A 20,165-nucleotide genomic window follows, 5' to 3' on the forward strand; every position below is an offset into this window, starting at 1 on the left:
TGAAAGAAGGTAAGTGTGCAGTCAAGATGAAAACTGTTCTGCACCATGACCGGTGGCAGTATTCTCCATGGACCCAACTGGCCCTGTTTTCAATAAAACCCGAGGAGGATCCTTTCCCTGGAGTCCTGTTAGGCTGGGGCTGCTGTTGGAACTGTCATGTTCACACAAAAGGGAAAAGGGTTGGGTTTTACAAATGTGAAGCCTAATTGGGAGATCTTCATGGCTGTACCCTTGACATTTATTTAAGCCTCATCAACAAAACAGGAAGTAACCGTACTAATTAGCAGACCAGCACACAAATTACTATTTGTTGGGGTGTAGATGCAGATTCATAATCTATTCCCAACATAAGCTAAGTAATGGCATATAGGCTTAAAACAACATACATTTTGATTTTGTTCTTTTCTATAGTACCCAAATTATGAAACGTTATTTTTTCACTTATTTAAATACATTCTTGAATTTAAATGACCATAATCTCATTTTCATCTTTTGAAAAACAGATGAAAATAAAGTGTGCCATTTATACATGTCCAGCTGGAAACTGGAAATGTAAAGTTCTTTACAAAGCTGAGATCAACTTCTCAAAAAGATAAGGAATAGGATAAATAAAGCTCACATTCTTTATTTTGATAATTTTACTGACAAGAAAATGAGATACTTGAGGTCTTATAAACTTAGAAATCAAGAGATTTCTCAATAAAATAAGCTGTATATTTCTTCTCAAATCATAAACCAGGATCTGAAGTTATCCCTACTTAGAATGAAGACGGACAAATTTAGGGTCCCCACTAGTCTAGTTAGTGAACTAGAGGATTGTTAGTGACTTTGGACAGTTACTACCAAGAGAGAAGAAAGTCAGTGCCATTGCGATAAGAGACCTGATGTTCAAGATATATGTATATGCATGAATGGGTAGAGGCCAATTATTAAGTGCTTGTCATGTGGCAGGTATTTCATATATATTATCTATAATAATGCCTATAGCATTCTAGCAAAATGACATGTATCGTTATTACTATTGCACAAATGTAGAAAGTAAGGCTTAGGGACACTGTGTTTTGCTCAAAGCTAAATGCTAGTAGTTGTTTCAAAGTCAAGTCTCTCTGGCTCTCAACACCATACCTTTGTCTCTAAGGGCCCCTCCTCCACAAACATTCCACCCAACACAAAGGCAGGCCTGTAGTGGTTAGGTACTTAAATTCCAGAATCAGTCTGTCTGCTTTTCAATCCCTACTCTGCTCTTTATTACCTGGTAGAACTTTGGCCACATGTCTTCATCCCTTTGCTGTTACTAAATCTGAAAAATGGGGTTAACAGTTCCCAGTGTGCTTGGATTGTTGGGAGTTTTAAAGTAATCACATCATTCACACAAACATGCAGATGGCCTCACTGTTCATCAAGGATCTGTCTCTTCCTCATGTTTTCCAAGTCTGCTCTAGTGTGCTTTGGTGTTACTCAACTCTAAAAACTGAAGTTTGGAAAACAGTAGGAAGGACCTCAGAGCTATCTAGATCACCAAACCCCAGAAGTCCTACTGAATCACATTTCTGTAGGTAACTGAATTCACCACATGGCAAGTCTTCTAAGAGAGGATGGTAATTTGAATAATCAAAGGTACGATGGGGCCCAGAGACACCGGTTCCTCAGTGAGAGGCCATTTCCAACATGAGAAAGGGATGCTACTCTTCTAGCTCAGTGAGCCTGAGAGAAAGAAAAAAAAAAAAGTGCATTCTAAGTTTATTTCTACTCGTAGCCTTTATTTTTAAAAATATTTTCTTCGGAAACCAAGCTGTCTTTGAGAGAGGTATTACTAAGCCTGAGTATTTCAAATGATAGACACTGCACAGAAGAGAACAAAGAAAGAAAACTAGATTTCTGTCCCTACATACCTCTCCTGGGTACGTCCACTGGAGGCGAGCTCTCGGGACACTGACTTCATCTGTGGACCTGCAGTATCTAGTCCCATTTCCTGGAACGGCTGCATACCTCCTGAACAATTTTTTTTAATCCTTGTACATTATGAATCATGGTAGGTGTGTTAGTCTCTTCATTTTGGCTGCTAAGCAAGGGAATGGGACTTAGCTTCTTACTGCACTAACTTTCTCTCTGCCTCGAGTCTTACCTAAATTAAATATATTTTAGGGTGGCTCAGTCGGTCCAGCATCCGACTTTGGCTCAGGTCATGATCTCATGGTCTGGTCTGTGAGTTCGAGCCCCACATTGGGCTTTGTGCTGACAGCTGGGAGCCTGGAGCCTGCTTCAGATTCTGTGTCTCCCTCTCTCTCTCTGTCCCTTCCCCACTCTCAATCAGTCTCTCTCTCAAAAATAAATAAACATTAAAAGAAATTTAAAATAAATTAAACAATTTTAATCTTTTGTTCTAGGATTCTTGGTAAAATGTCCATTTATTTTTGGATATAAGTAGAACATAAATAAATAAACATAATGTCTCTGACGTATTGATTGATACCTAGATTCTGCCTTTAACCATATTTGACTATTCTTAGAAATGCTTACGTATTTAATTGAAAATCTCAATGTGCTCAGATCCTAATATTATTGTGCTTGGAGAGACAGGAGTTAAGACTACTTACTGATTTGGAAATCATCATAAAACAGTATCTTCATGGTTGTAGTCTCAGCTTCTATCTCTTGCACAATATACTAGATCATATCTTCTATTAAATCAATGAGACTGGATTACTACTGAAAAGTAAACCAAGGAACCTTCTGTGGTATCAGACCGCAAAGAAAAGGCGGTAGACTATGCCTGGTCCCTGCTGACTTCCTTGCCCCAAATGCAAACAATGTATTCTAAGCTCATTTTCTCTGTAGTCTTTTCATTTGTGTAAGTGGCTTGACTCTCATGTGAGAGCTGAGGCAACAGCAACCCACTAGCATAGGCTGACCTTAAACTTACTAAGCTGCAGGTTTATGATACAAAGATCCAGCCTCTAGGTACTTAAAAGTATAGATTTTATTTCTTTTTTTGCAAAGAGGACTCTTGGGCAAATGATGACACGGCAACTAGAGATAGCAAAACTCTTCTGAGATTTTGTCACAGTCCTTAAAACCCTTCTCTGAGAACTGCTTTTCCTGTTTGCCCCTACTACTCGCCACTGTCCTTGGTAACATGGTATTCTCCTTGCTTTTCCGACGAAAGGTTACTGAACCAAGGATTAATGCTGGATCCAAGAGGGCTGTTGACAGTCTTCCAAAAGGAATTGGCTGTGGGCATTGTGGCCCATTCCTAGCAGCTGTTTGAACCAAGGGCCTTGCAAGCTCAATGTCAGGCTCATGGAGGAGCTGAGAAAGACAATCTACAGAATGCACAAAGAACAGCTATGCAGAGAGAAGAACAAGCCAGGGAGAGATAGAGAGAAGCAGGTTAGGAGGTAAAGGGTAGGGAGGGCTGATATTCCTCCTTGATTTTTCCATTTTCTAGCTCCAGTCCTACCAGAGGGCTACATACATTCCTATACCTGGATACAAGCAAAGACAAAACATTAAATTATGATAAGTATTACTGGGTACAAATGATTGGGAGTATGGACTCTTAATAAATTTGGCTGCTAAAATATATATACACGGATATATACACCTATTTACATAATGGAACACATGTATATATATGGAGAATACACACTGACTAAAACTCAGACCACTTGAAAAGTAAAGACTGTTATTCAGACATTAGCAGCACCTGCATAATCCATCTAAACATTTTGGTTTAACAAATTTCTGTTAACCAAGTAAGAAAAGTATATTATAATTCTTAAAACAATAAGCCCTACTTCTCTTAATTCCTGTTAGAGTCATCATTTAGCATATTCACCTGAAAACCACAAAATGCTTATTGATGAATACAGATAGTTGAGTTAATGATTTTATAATAAATGATGGCCATGACAATTCAGGATAAGTATGTGATGAATGTAACCTATTATCCTGTAAGGCTTCCTTAATACAGTTTTCTCTATCAGAAATTGTCTGTCTAGGAATTAACAGAAAACACAGAAAACCATACATATGTAATATATTTTATAATTTAATTATCATAGAAATATGCTGCCATGTTAAAGAAAGGAAGATTTAAAATTTTTAATGAGGAGCTACAGATAGTTTTCCTAACTTAAAACTAACATTTAGGACAGACGTTTCTCTAATTCAAGTGTTTTCTTTCTATCGTAAAGCATCCTATAAGTAACAAAGATCCCACTGGTTTTCACACAAAAATCTATCCACCATAGTAAATATAACCTAAATGCTCCAATGTTAAGGCAATAAACATTTTGCAGAAGTTTTTAAGATGCTGAAGCTTGAGAACCAATAGGGATTGAACATACTAGTGGTGGAAGAAAAATAGAGCTACTGATTGCAAATCTATCATTAGTTTACAGGTCAATACATGTTTTCCAGTTAACAGTAGTAGCCAGAGAAGGTCTCCATGCTTGTGGAATTATTACTTCATTGAAGGGCTTATTTTAAGTCATACGATCAGCATTTACTATCAATTCGCTGCAATTAAGCAATACTGATATATAAAAATGTAAGCTTATAAATGGATACAGCATAGAGAAGGCACTTAGAATGGTATAAAAAAGGACCCACAAAGGCAGAGATGTGTTTTGTTTCTCCTAGAACACCTAGAATAGTGACTGGTACACAGTAGGTGCTGAATGATCACACGGATAGGTTTTCTTTACAAAGGCGAAAGTTTCCACACAGCTTCACTGACTGTTTCGCCATCCCTAATGACACGTAGAAGCACTTGAAGGCCATCTCTACTCCTGCAGCGTCCGCAGATCCAGGAAAGCTAAGTGACTACTGGAGATGGGTTCTCATCGCACTCTGCCACTAACTTGTTATGAGTCTTAGGGTAAGTGACGTGACCATTCTGGCTATCAGCTCTCTTGTCTGTAAACGTCAGTGACCGGAATAAATGAACTATAATCCAGCTGAGGATTCTTTTTAAAAGCTGGTTTTCTAAGGCCACTTAAAATATGATTTGGTGTATACAAATTTTGTATCATTTAAACCTTCAGAAACACACTTATGAGGCAAAATCAGAGACATGCATAGCTTTAATTCTGAACACTTTCCCTCTTCAGGACGGTACTTTACATAATATCAGCATATAAGCAGAAGCTTTAAATATTTATAGCAAACAAATTATCTGACTTTAGAAAAACCAGACACATTACTTTACATTCTAATTTATATAGATTATTTTAATGGTAAAATCCCCATGTATGAGTTTCATTTTACTTCTATAGTAGAAATCTGTGATTTCCTCCTCCTCATCAAACTGTTCACACTCTAAGACAATCACATGCTTGCCTCTGTCCCAGTACTGGAGAGCTCTATGAGAACATAATAAAGTAGGTAGAGACTGGTATCTGGAACAACAACTGATTCCTAATACTCTTGCAGCCTGCCCAGATGCCACCTACTCATCTTGACTGTAAATGCAGGTTTTCATATCACATGATAAAAAAAAAATTAATGGGTCCAAAATCGTTCTTAAAGAATGAATCAGAATTACATACTTTTAGAATTTGGAGACATAAGGGTAAATAACCTTACCTGGGCAAGCTTACGCTTTTCTAGATTTCCTCCCTTTTCATTGTGTAATGTGTAAACTGGTGTATATTGTACAGAACCAGAACAGGTCCCATAATCTTCTTCATTTTCCTACACATGAAGAAATATACAAGGAATTATTTTAAAATACTCCTTTTATTACTTTTAGACAAACTATCCGATACAGATGCAAATACCAAAATAATGCTTCAAATGTAAGTTTAAAAACTCTATTTCAGAAGAAAATGCACTTTTATATATTATGCATTAATGATTTCTAAATTAATCTCTTTTGAATAACATGAATAAAAGCTATTATTTACTCTCCATCACAAAAATGGAAGTTTCAAGTACTATTTGTTCTTCAAAGGTAGATATTCAAAACAACTGACAAAATCTGTAAAGATATAATATGTAATCAAATTGAAAACACATATACATACACATAAATATTCATATACATGCAATATTCATAGATTCAAATACATATCTTCAAACACAATCTTTTATAAATTAAGAACATGCTTCAAATTAAAGTAGCTACAGTTAGAAAGTTCCTATAAAGCCAAATGATGGCATTCCTGGCTTGATTCTGCACCAAAGATCATCTTTTTAAAGAAATTCTCAGCTTGAAGCAAGAATTTCAATTGTGATATCAAGGCAATCAACTTTATGAAAACATACATCCTGTTAAAGCATCTTTGAAGATCTCCGTTGTTCTGTGATAAAATATGCAAACAATAAAGAGATTATTCAGTGGATGCATACAGAATGGCAGATAGTTGCCAGAGGGCTTGTTATGAAAAATACATTCTTGAACAAAGGGCTAAGCATATTTCAAACATCATTAAAAACATAAATCTCATGTGATTTGTAAAGTATGAGCTTCAAACTAATGCAAGAATCAAGGAAGAATGAAAAGAATATGACGTACCTTATGTTTTAGCTTACTCTTCACTTCCTTTATTCCCTGCTTTGCATGATTTTTTGCCTAGAAAAAGGTAACGCAAGTGTCTGGCTCAGCATGGTTCTATTACCACTTAAAGAGTTAGTAGATGAGATCACACTCCATGAAACTTGCTAACTTCATATTATTTAGAAAAAGAACAAATTATAATCTAAAACTCTTAATTCTTCAGGGAAACCACACCACTTACTATTATATCTAAATTAGTGAAAACGCGATTAGTCTCTATTTGCATACTAGTACCATACAAAGGCTAACATTTAGCCTATTTTGCCTCCTAAGCTATAGAAAACACAGCCCAGTCTTAATTTGCAATTGTGATTAACTGGTGGTGAAAGGAGAAAGCACAGCAGCAGGTTATTTGGGCAAATGTTTGGACTTTAAAGAAACGGGCAACTTTACAAAGCTTTACTGAAGTGCTTTTACAGGCAGACACACGTTTTTATTAGCAGAGATATTTTAAAGTTATGGCTATTTCATGTGCAGTTTTTCCGGCATAAATTAAAAGCCACTTAACAAAAGATGCTATCTTCATGTTCCATAGGGAATCTGGCTCCAGTATTTGAGCGTCTCAGGTCCTGATGTGATTCCTGTGGGATATAACTTAACTAAAGACAACTGGCCTTGGCCTTTGTTCCATTGGAAATTCCCACTCAGAGTGGCCACGGACGAAAAGAAAGGAAATTCACATTTATGTTGTGTTTCCTCAGTATTTGATCATGTGCTGGGTACCTAACATGTATCAGCTCATTTAATCATTACAAATCTATGAAGTTAGGACAATTATTATGACATTTTTACAGATAAGGAAAGTGACTCAGAGGAGATCGGTCTGCATAGCCTCATTCCAGATCTGGGTCTATTTAATTCCTGAGTCCAACTTCTCCCCATCAGAAAGGAGAAGGAAGAACTAAAGTTTTTAAAATGTATCTACTGAATCTAAGCCTCACGCAAGAAAAGGCATTACAAGTCTCATTCTACAGACATGGAAACTGAGGTCATACAGACTGAAGACTTTCCAATTCCAATATTCTTGCTCCTACCAAACCGTCCTGCTTCCTGAATTACTTCTAGGAAGAGTGAATACATGTCTTCCCAAGTTCATTTAGGGGAAGGCTCTCATTTCTTTCCGGATAATATCTGTAGTACCTAATATTTGGCATATAGTAACTGCTCAAGAAATGTCTTGAACTCAACTAAACAATTATTTCTTCATTGTATATGAGGCAAAATCAAAACATGCTACACATAGCAAAAGATAACCTAAAACGCCAAATAACACTAAATTATATTCCCATGGTTCTTTGGAATTAATAAAGCATTTTCACATTGTTTTATTGTTAAAGCCTCTGAATCTATTTAAAGGGTCCTGTATTAATCCCTACATTCTCATTAGGTAAAAATGAAAAATTACCAAGAAAATGTGCCTGTCTCTATCTTCTAGAATTTTTATCCATATTTGCTCACATTTTGTCATATTCTAATTTACCTAAATATTCTCTAACCTTTCAAAATCCACTTGATTCACACTAATCTTTCCAGAAGCTCTTCAGTATACAGAGTTGAATCTAGTGTCAGTCATGGTTCTGTAATTCATGGACTGATTCCCTTACGCATCTCTTGTCCTACCCTCCTCCACTGACCTCTTTCAGATGATCTGGAAGATGGGGTACAGGCTCTATCCTTTTCAATCTACCAAGTTGAAACTTACCAATAAACAAGTATTCTTTACAGAGAAGCACCCAGCAAATGGCTTTGGCTAATAATTTAAGATACAAAAACCTAACAAGAAAGTTGGCTCAGAAACGCTTTTAGCCAAATCAATTATGTATTCACTTTACTGTTATTTTTTATATTTCTAAGAAAGTGTATCTGTTAATTCTAGTTTTTTTATGGCCCCTCTAAGCACAGAAAAATAAAAGTATAAAACACATAGAAAAAAAATGTTTCAAGTACAGAAAAACTGTTCTAAGTATAGGACAAAGTCATTATCTCCTTCAACAAAATATATTCAGCTCCTTTGTAGTACATGCAAAGTACAGAGCAAAGTAACAGTGATACAAACATGAAATTAGCAGGAACAGTACCTCTCCCCCTCCCAGTACCTGCCACACTCACTGCTCTAACTCAAATAACCAGCATAAGGCCTTCTTCATGGGAGGTACTCAAACAATTTACTGAATGAATGAAAGTTTAAAACACGGTTCCTTTTTTAAAACTTTACTATCTATAGAAACACAAGTAAATAAATTCTGTGAAACCCATACAAGAGAGATTGGGAGTTTTGTTCATAGTAATTTGTGGTCAAAGGAGGAATTTCAAGAGTTCATATTCAGAATATGAGCAGCCTGGAAAGATGAGTTTTAGATACAACTATGAAAGTCACAAATTGGCTTTCTTGTCCCAAATCTCTTTGACTTCTTGATTCATGTACAACATGATCACAAGATCATAAGATAAATAAAGGAAAGTGATTAGGTATATTCTGAAGACCTTAAATTGCCTGAAATCAATTTAGGGAATAATCTTTCAGAGAGCACAATTTTTAATCTGGAAACATTTGACTCTTCTGCAGAAGAGCATTCTCAGCAAAAAAATAAAATACCGATTAGAAAGATAGAAATATGAATAATGAATGAAGTTTTAAATATGTTTGCTTTATTTCTGGGTTTTTGTGGGAAAATATGAGTGAAATTAAGGAGAGAAACACATACTTAGCAAAATAATACAATACATTTTCTCTGAGCCTGAGGAAAAACTTCAAGTGTTTGCTCAAGGAATTAAATGAAGGGCACTTGACTGGGAAACCTTTTTTAGAATCTTAAATGAATGTGAAAAACAAGGCTAGTCTGATGTTTCACATGGCAGCCAAGTGCTACTTCACTGTAAAAAATTAAAATCTCTTCAAAACTATATATAAATCAAACCACCAGTATTATAGTGAAATAGAGTGATATACACAGAGAGGTTATCCAGAAAAGCCATGAAACAATCAACCAAAAGGCAGAGGCTGATGTTTCCAAGGCAAAATGATGAAACCTTCCTACTTTTATTTTTATGATAAGGCTTCAAAGAGTTCAGAATCTTGGCACCATATTTTTGAATCAACTCTGTAGGTTAGCTGTGCTACTATAAAATGTAATCTTTGAAATTGACTTTTTTTCAACAATAATGGTGGCTACACATATTTGTCATAATTGTACATCACAGCAAGAATATAAGTTCTACACTTATTAAAATACATTATTCCATTACTAATTCAATCATATCATTTCCTTTACTGAGAAAGCATTTGAAGATAAATTCTTATAAAATCAAAACTACTGCCCTGAATATTTTTTAGAAATATGAAATATACATGACCTGTGGCATTTAAAAAATTACTTCATTGAATACGAATCTACTAGCTCCTACCTCAAGTAGCTCTAGTCTAATATTAGAGATGAAGATGCCCACAGGAAAACCTGTGCTGAAACAGAGGTATGTCTGAAGGTCTTATGAGGACCTGGGAGGTATATAAACCCTGTGAATGCGGGGTTGGAAAATGTTTTCTCAGGGAAACAACTAATGCCTAAACTAAGTCTTATAGGATGAATTAGTGTTTCCTCGGTGGACAAAACCCAGAAATAAATGTCCCAAGTAGTGGAAATGGATTGTGTAAGAACAGAGGCAGAAGAGAAAATCTTGCATTCATGAAATGAGGAGCACTCAGGATCTGGAGAGAGAGGGTAAGCTCGGGGAATTGGGGTGAATTGAAACAGGACACAAAAGGGGTTAGGTCTTGAGGGTCTTAGTTAACATATTAAAGAGATTTTAATTTTATTAATTGTTTATTGTTATTGCTATTGATACAGCTGTTTTTATTTTATTATAAGCCATGGAGAATCACTGAAGAATTTTAATTATGGAGAGTCAAGCATCTTTGAGGGAAAAGAACTTACCCTAATTTTCTGTTTGTTTTTTTTTTCTATTTGAACCTCAGTATACAATGAGAATTTAAAATATGTCAATAAATTAAAAAGTCAAATCTCTAAAAATGGCACTTCATTAGGGACTGTTGCAATTTGAGTGCACAACTTTCTTGATTGCTTTGAAATAAAATGAAGAATTGGTTTTAAATTACATGAAGGGAATATCCTTTCTACACAATAATTTCAATAACTGAATTCACTTTGATCAATATTAACTCCACAAATTTTTTAAAAAGTTTTTTATAGAGAAAAAATGGGGGGTCCCTCAGTGGCTCAGTTGGTTAAGTATCTGACTTCGGCTCAGGTCACGATTTCACAGTTTGTGGGTTTGAGCCCCACGTCAGGCTCTGGTCTGACTGCTCAGAGCCTGGAACCTGCTTCGGATTCTGTGTCTCCCAATATCTCTGCCCTCCCCCCCGCCCCCACTCATGCTCTGTCTCTCTCTCTCTCTCTCTCAAAATCAAATAAACACTAAAAAAACATTTTTTTTAAAGAAAGAAAAAAAATGGGAGGTATTCTAGATTTACGTGTCTGTTAGCTAGGAAAATGTAAAATTTTATCAATAAGAAAACTTACAAATTTATATGCTGTCCGTACAGCTGGAGTTGCTTTGGTCATTGCTGTGTTAAACAGTGCACCTCCTCTCTGCAAACAAACAAACAAACAAACAAAACAAAAAGACGTATTTCCAAAATTTTTAAAACCAGATTAACCTGAAAACAAAGCTTTATTAATAGCACAGAAAAAGAGGTTTACTTACAAATTAAACAAAGACCTATAGAAGTTACTTCAGATTTAGTCTTTTCAAGCTTTCATATACCATATATGGTCATTTCAGATAAAATGTAAACCCTCTACTCCATTCCTTTAGTTGGTATAATACATGATTTAAAAATCATTTCATCTTTGCAGTTTAGGCAGACTAGAGCAATAGGACCCATCATAGGTATGTAGTTAAAACTTGATAAGAAAGAAATATAATCTGGGCACCAGGGTGGCTCAGTCTGTTAAGCATCCGACTTTGGTTCAGGTCATGATCTCGCGGTTCATGAGTTCGAGCGCATCAGGCTCTGTGCTGACAGCTCAGAGCCTGGAGCCTGATTCAGATTCTGTCTGTCTGTCTATCTGTCTCTCTCCATCAAGAATAAATAAACATTAAAAAAAAAAAGAAATACACTCAAACAGTTTATCAACTGTTTTAAGGTTGGGCAATACAGTCTAAATCTCTGGAGGTGAGTTTTACATTTAATAAAATCGTATTAACAAAACACATTACCAGAAATGATAAAACTCCTTTCAAATCCTATTTCTCCTTCTAATTCCTTTGTTCTAGGATATAATATAAAGTGACAAAAACATCTTGATTTTCAAAACAAGCCATTTATCTCTGAACAAAAGCTTTCCATTTTAAAATTATGAATATCAAACTATAATAGCATAAAATAAAAATATTTAAAATGTGACAAAATACACAAACATTTTAAGTATTGCTAATAAATAGCATAAGTATAAGCAGCATCCTTTTAGTGAACATTTCTCCATATATTTTGAGTGAAGGAAGAAGTAGTGGTGGAGGGTTATCATTACCTTGACTGTATGCACCCACTGTTGATATGACCTCGGGTTCCCTGGAATATATAAAAATAAGATGTCAGGACTATTCGATCTAAAATATATCCATCAACTAAAATTCATCAAGAACTAATACTTCCAGGATTTTAACAAATTTTGTTTATCTGCAATGTTGTGAAAAAGGCAATAGTATTGTAGAATAAACTGCTCTAATTCTTAGAAACACGGTAATTAGCATTTCCAAGAATAGACCCAGTTTTCTTTAGTCACATATGAAGGTAATATGTCAAAACACTCTATCTTCTTTCGTTTTAATGCTGTATTCAGAGAGGAAAAATATGCTGTCTCTTTTAAAATCCAAGGTTCCTATGTCTTTTATACCATATTTTGTGTGTTATGTCTATGTTGTCTTTAAAAAGTTTGCCTCTTTTATGCAATTAGGTTCACTTAAAAATAATATTGCAAGTGCACAGAGAAAGAAAAAACTAAAAAGGAATTAAAAAATGCAAAAAACCAGGGGTGACTGGGTGGCTCAGTTGGTTGAGCATCCAACTCTTGGTTTCAGCTCACGTCATGATCTCATGGTTCAGGAGTTCAAGCCCCACGTTGAGCTCTGTGCTGACAGCACAGAGCCTGCTTGAGATTCTTAATCTTTCTCCCTCTCTTTGTCTCTCAGAATAAATAAATAAACATTGTTTTAAAAAAATGCAAAGAACCTTGAAGACAAAATATTCTATAGTTTTTAAATAACATTAATTGATAGCAAATTTTACTTTAATGCAATTAAACTACAGTCATAGTTCTGTAGATACTCTCTAGTTGTAAATCCAAGATTGAAAATATAGTACCCAAGGAAATATAAAACAAACGAAGGTTTTAGTCTACAGGGCATTGTGGTTATTAGAAAGTTCAAATGCTGACCAATTCTTTTTTCAAAAATTTTTATTCAAATTCCAGTTAGTTAACATACAGTGTAATAGTAGTTTCAGGTGTACAATATAGTGATTCAACACTTCTGTACAACACTTGGTGCTCATCACAGGTGGACTCCTTAAAACCAGTTCTAAAAACCTAGCAATCATATATTTGGTTCCAAGTACAGTAATTTAATCAATAAAATGGTATTAGAAGGCAAAAAAAAGAACACAATCTCAAGTAATGTTTATATATATCAACTGACTTAGATTTCATGTACCTTCTTCATTTAAATGCTTAAAAAACATGGCTATTCAAAGACTATCTGGTACAAAGAATCCCTAAAACAGATTAAGGTCTCTTCTTTTTTTAATGGAGGTATAACTTAGATATAACATTATATCAGCTTCAGATATAGAGCATAATGATTCGATACATTGGGAAATGATCACCACAATCAATCTAGTTAAATCTGTCACCATACATGTTCTCCACTTGTGTATAGTTGTGTCCTTTTAAAAAATTCATTACCTTGCTGTCATAAAACAGAGGCAGAATGATTCCAGCCCAAGAATTTATTTCCAGCTGTTCTCTTTGCATTCCTAACCAACATCAGGCAAAATGTGTTCAGCTCTAAAATTACTCCTGTAATTAAAAATCTTTCTCTACTTAAAAAAAAAAATCAAGAAACAACCCCCATTGCTAAAAACATCGCTTACGACTCAGCACGGCACTTAACTGGAAGAAAACATATGGCAAAATATTTTTTTTCTAATTTTGTGAAATGATTATAGCAAAAAGTGTCTACTTAAAATAGCCTGTGTAAGTGAAATGTGCACTGTTCAAAACCTATGAGTTCCAGGTGGTATTTGGCCTGAACAATTTTTCTGAAATCATATTTCACTTGCAAAATGACAAAAATTCAAGTTATTGTATTTGTATTGTATTTATTTCTAAGGAGATTTTATTAACAAAAAAAGTAAACAATATAACTATATCCAGATTGTTCATATACGCTTACCTATTCAAAGTTCTCATCAGTTCATATATTTTTAACTTCTCTACTATAAATGGTTGGGTAGAAATCACACATTTAAGGGCTGGTTATCACTTATAGTATTCTGGGAAGAGTTTTATTTTCATTCTCTTCCCAAAATGAATTTAAGAAAGTGGAAAGAAAACACTAACTTCTATGTGATAACTATTTGGCATTTTGGAATACTTGTCATCCAGAAAACAATTTTTTAAAGGCTCCAAACTACAAAGAAAATAGCTAGCAGAAAACTTCAGCGCAGTTAGAGAAGAGTATCTTATTTAGAGTTGTGAGGAATAAAAATAGCTCATATTCAGCTCTTCACAGGCCACTAAATGTTTTTACGTACATTACCTTATTTGAGCTGTGTTTTTGTACTCGAAAATAGGCAAAGCAGGTAGTGTCTTAAGCAGCACATTCCAAGCACAGTTCAATGAGGAGTCCAATAGATCAGGGGGCTCAAGTCCACTGTATCTTTGTAAACTATGCTATTTGGGACCAGTCCTTAACCTGGTTGCTACAATGTTACTTAGTATAGTACCTAGCATATCACAGACACACCATACATACAAGTTTTATTGCAATAACTCGCCAAATGAGGAAACTGAAGGTTCTGAGGTGGCCCTAGGTCACAAAGATAGCAACTGAGGAATAATAAGAATCCGGGTATTTGAATTCCTGGTTAAATAGTCCTTCAGCCCAGAAATTCCACCTCTTAGACTGCTAAATAAAATATGATAAAACTTAAGATATATGAGATTTCTTCTGTATCAGTTCAAAGTAATTACACTAGAAAGGAAAAGGGGCTGCTCAAAGCTGATACTTTGAAAAGAAACAGTTGACAGAATCACCAATAATAATCCAGAATTATATGCATGGGGAAAACAGGAAGTCCCCAAATAAACTACTTAAAATGGTAGGGAAACATGTGGTACAATTTAGGTACTCCTATTTAAAATTTTTAAAAAGAGGGGCGCCTGGGTGGCTCAGTCACTTAAGTGTCTGACTTCGGCTCACGTCACGATCTCATGGTTTATGAGTTCAAGCCTGATGTTGGGCTCTTCTCAGAACCTGGAGGCTGCTTTGGATTCTCTCTCTACTCCTCCCCTTCTTGCGTGTCTGTTGCCCTCTCTCCCAAAAATAAATAAATAAAACATTAAAAAAAATTATGATATTTGTTTCTTTAAATTTAGTGCCTTTCAGATTGAAAGCTTCTATTTCTACAAAATTTATGAGACAGACACATTATTCTTTAAAAATGTTTTTGAGGCTGTTTTTCTTCTCAAAAAAATTAATGTGAATGCCAGAAAACTCTCTGAGTCTTTCCATTAAAGTAAATGGATTATGGAAATAATAAGTGTTATTGAGGAAATTCTTAACATTGTTCTCATTCATCATACAAGTGATTTTCTCACACTCAAGGACAAAATATCTTTGTTTCCCCCTTGTGCAAAGACTTCATCTTCAAATGTATTTGTTTGAATTCTAGTAATTTGTAGTTACTGTTCAAAAAGTATATAAATTGACCTAAATTGTTCAGTGAAGCCTGGAAAATGTCACTAAAACTGAAGATCACCTACCATCTCTTCAAATTCCTCTGATGCCTTAGTCAGTAAAAAAAAAAAAAAAGAAAAGAAAAGAAAAAGAAATACTACTATACAAATAAAAGACTGATCAGAAATATATCAGAAAGTAATTAAGAGACAAATGCTACTAATGAAGAATAACTACATGCTTCTATATAAAATCAATCTGAAAATATTTCTATTTTTTTAAGTTTAAATAATTGGAAGGGGATTTAAAAACTAGCCTTATTTTATTTATTTATTTAAAAAAAATTTTTTTTTTTAACGTTTATTTATTTTTGGGACAGACAGAGACAGAGCATGAACGGGGGAGGGGCAGAGAGAGAGGGAGACACAGAACCGGAAGTAGGCTCCAGGCTCTGAGCCATCAACCCAGAGCCCGACGCGGGGCTCGAACTCATGAACAGCGAGATCGTGACCTGAGCCGAAGTCGGACGCTCAACCGACTGAGCCACTCAGGCGCCCCAAAACTAGCCTTATTTTAAATGAAAAAAAAAAAAAAATACAAAAAACCACCTCCATGTTCTTAACTACTCAGTATTCCTTAGCTACTCTTTCATAGACCAATATCTGTGTTTACTGCATCCTCTGCTCTACTTATGTCCCCTTTTATTACCTTTTAGCCTCCATGGATACTCTTCCCTTTACATACTTCCTGATATTTACATTACTTTCCTCTTAAGGTTGAGTGTTCTACAAAGGTCTCATGAAAAACAATTGGGAGTAACAGGGATTTCTTCACAGTCCTGACCACAGGGACTCACAGGATAGCAAACAGATTTTGGAAATCTGTGTGCATTTCAGTCTTTAACCACAGTTCTAGATTCAATGTGAATCTAGATTGAATGTGTAATTCAATAATTACACGGTTCCACCACGCTCATATTAACTTTATCACAACCACATATACTAGCATGCAACTAGCCGTTGCAATGACACAGAAAGGGGAGAAATTAGATTCTTCTCTGAAATTCCCTAACTATTTTTGCTTAAAGGAACATAATTTTTTCTTCAGCTTTAATGAATGTCGATTTCTCTTACGGGGATCTTTCTTAGGGCTTTATGTTTCAAAAATCTTCAACAGATAATCAAGAGACAGGAATTTTACTTTTATCCAATCACAGTAGAGAAGTCTTGACTACTACTCTTGTTTACTGAGTGTCTTCTAATTAAGAAGATCTCCTATCATAAGAAAGCAATATATTATAGTTATTAAAGCAAGAGCTTGGAAGCCAGACAGATACATGTTGAGTTCAGATCCTAGCACTACTAGCTGTGTGACCTTGAGCAAATTACTGAGATAAGTGCCCTCATAAAAACAGGGATAGGTAATCAAACTATTTCGTAGGTGCTGTGAGGATTAAATGAGATCAAGTTTGTAGAGCTCTTGTAAGAGATTCTGTCACATATTAATATTCAGTAAGTAGGAACAATTATAATTATTACTATGAGAGAAGCGGCAGTTATAACCACTTACTTCTTTGAAAAATAGTTCAATATCATGATAAAGACATCTTATTTCTTACAAATGCAGTCTACATGACAAATGTCTAATGTTCTTTCATATATATATCATCGTTTATAAGAACATTACTAATTTTTATTAGATTATTCACATTTTTATTTCAAGTCCTAATAAATTGTGCTTTATTTTGTACTAAAAATAAGCTCTCTGTATCTCTAAAATAATAACCTAAAATATAATAATTAAAAATAATACTTAATAGCTAGGCACAATTTTTAATATACTTTCTTGCTGTACACATTGAAATTAATATTTGTTGAACTACGCTTTCCTTTTGAATCAGTATTGCCCACCCTCCCACCAAACTAAAGTAAGTGTTCAAAACCTTTTTAATTTTAAGGAGGGACAATAAAGTGGTTGGCATGAAATTGTACTGAAAATATAGCAGTCTCTAAGTCAGATGCCAGCTGGCGATCAATGTTCCATTCTTTTTAAACCATAAGCCCTTTATTGAACAATGTTAGTAACCCCTCTCACACCAGAAAACCCATCTACCTTCTATTCTATTCTATTACAGAGGAATCTGGACCAATGGTTAAGACTACAGAATTTAACTATACAAAATGATCATAGTTCTACCCATTACTGTCACAAGATGTCATCTTCAATTCCATAGAAGATACTAGCCCCACGGGTCATAAAAATAATGAGACAGCAGTTATATAAATACTGAATAGATGCCTCAAGCAATTTGTCCATGAGCTGACAATATTTTGCTTGTCTGAGTTGAAAAGTAAAAAAGCCTTATTTTAACACAAAAGTTCCATTGAAGCTAAATTTTTACCCATGAGCTGAGGAAAGCAAGGAGCTGAATGATTCCACACTTGGTTGACTTGCTGAGTCAAGTAAACTAAGTTTTTCCCAAAGCTAAATGCTTTCAATGAAATGCTGTACTTACACCAGAGGAGGATCCATATGCTTAGTTCATTTGGACCTCTCTTCACGAACAAGTTATCTCAATGTTTTGTGTATTTTTATGGAGCAAAAATAAATCTTATTTGAGAATAAAATCACATTTTGGCAAATGTGTAGATGAGTACTTATTACTATGTCTTTTCATGTTTATTTCTCAATTCTAGCAACTATTTATTCACACATAAAGACATTTTTTTCCCAAATTAAACCTTGTACAAATAAATAGAAAAAATTACTATTATGCCAGCTGAAAATGAACATACCAGAGATTGTTGTTTGTTTGGTTCACCCTGTTATCTAGAACAGTGCCTAGCACACAGTAAATACTTAGCACAAATACTGGCTGAATGAATGCATATGACATTTCAAGGACTCCAGCAAAATTCTCTGCCAGAGTCAGGACTATATACCGGAGCAATCACGTACAAAGTACCAGTTCGTAAGTCATTAACTGCCTAGAAATTACAACGTTGTTTGAATACTTACATATCAAATAGTGTAACTAATTATATTAAGTTTCATTATATTAAATAAAAATGCAATATCACCTAACTTATGTTTCACACATACAAAATAATACGACGCCTTCCATTTGTTAGTGAGCACTTTTTACAGTGACAAGTGTAAGCACATGGGATGGTAAACTGAAAAGTCTTTTCCTCATGCTGCAGTGTTCTGCAAAGCAAAAAAAAGGTAAAGGCTTCTATAACAACACACTCACTTAAAATGTAAAAGCAGCTGTGGTATTCAAATCTTTTGTTTTCTATTATATTACAATCTAATATTTCAACTATGATCTCAGGTCTTTAATTCTTACTTAGTATTAGCCAGCACTGTGGGTTTTTTAGCGGAGAATACTAAAGGAAGATATAAACTAATTGCATTTCAGTGACATTTCGTTCTACTACTATTAAGAGATTATCCAAGAAAACAACTACCAATTCATGAGACCATCTTAACACCTTGAATAATGAAATAAGTTAATACCACAGCTCTTATAAGATGAAAAAAATGTATCTAAAACATTATATGTTTAAGAAAATACAACTGTTTAGGAAGTAGATTGTATCAGATACAGGAGCAAAAGTCAAGGCAATCGCTACTCAGAAAATGGATAATCATACTGAAACTAGTCTTTACCTCCACAAAAGCCACCTGAAGTGATTTCCTCTTCAAATACATCAGAGAAACCCCGTCCTGCATTTAATTTTGCCAGTCGACCATCAATAAACTGAAATTAAAAAGTGTCAAATATGTTAATTTTCACTTTCTTCATAGGATTAAATTTTTACTTATATCAAAAGATTCATATCAGACACTCATAAATATAAAATATGCACATATATGTACATGTATACACACATCTACATGTACATGACAAGAAAAATCTCAAACATTGAAATAGCAGGCACTTAATAAATAACAGCTAATTTATTAAATAAAAAATGTACAGTACAGACTCTTACTTCATTAATAAGAAAAAGAATGTACTATTTACTGGCATTTGGTTACTTTCTATTTTGTTGATCTATGGCATCTGAAATTTCTCTTTCTTGGATTATAAAAAAATATTACAAATGTTTTGAGGTTTCTCCATTCATAATGAAGGTAAAGTATCTTTAAGCCTCCCTTGCATAAGACACAAAGGGTAACCATAAGAAAGATTTAAATGATGTCTGAAGCGTAGACTTGAAGATTTGGAGACTGATATAAAATGTTCGTTTTCATGCTGGAATTAATCCTGGCTACAATTTTTTTTTATCCTGAAAATTTTAAATTTAGTCAAATTAAAATAAAGTACCTTGACGTTTAAAAAATTCTCACACTCTGTTCTAGTTTAAAAAAAATACAGTTTTCTATTTAAATGAACAAAACTAATGGAGTTATATAGAGCAATACAGTTTTCCTCAGGCAGCAATTTAACATTTAATGGTTTAACTATTTAATAGCAGTAAGTTACACCAGTTAAAAGACTTTGGAACAGAAATCTCTTACAGACCAAAATTAAGACACAAATGAATCAACAGTTTCCAGTTCAAAATGTGGTTTAACTACTTTTATATTATTACAGATTAATTTTGACCCAAGAGGTGGC

The 20,165-nt window shown here is 34.4% G+C and overlaps 1 protein-coding gene across 4 annotated transcripts in view; it reads right to left on the reverse strand.

The window, feature by feature from the left end:
• DENND1B (DENN domain containing 1B) overlaps positions 1-20,165 on the reverse strand; it is a 253,965-nt gene that overhangs the window by 22,475 nt on the left and 211,325 nt on the right. For all 4 annotated transcript variants that reach the window (XM_042976469.1, XM_042976470.1, XM_042976468.1 and 1 more), the window contains 5 exons: positions 19,211-19,301; positions 12,112-12,152; positions 11,101-11,169; positions 6,521-6,577; positions 5,590-5,697 (listed from right to left, as the gene is read on the reverse strand). In XM_042976469.1, coding sequence (XP_042832403.1) covers positions 5,590-5,697; positions 6,521-6,577; positions 11,101-11,169; positions 12,112-12,152; positions 19,211-19,301 — 366 coding nt within the window. The remainder of the gene's footprint in view (positions 1-5,589; positions 5,698-6,520; positions 6,578-11,100; positions 11,170-12,111; positions 12,153-19,210; positions 19,302-20,165) is intronic.

This window comes from Panthera tigris, chromosome F3 (assembly GCF_018350195.1).
Source record: "Panthera tigris isolate Pti1 chromosome F3, P.tigris_Pti1_mat1.1, whole genome shotgun sequence".
Lineage (NCBI taxonomy): Eukaryota > Metazoa > Chordata > Mammalia > Carnivora > Felidae > Panthera > Panthera tigris.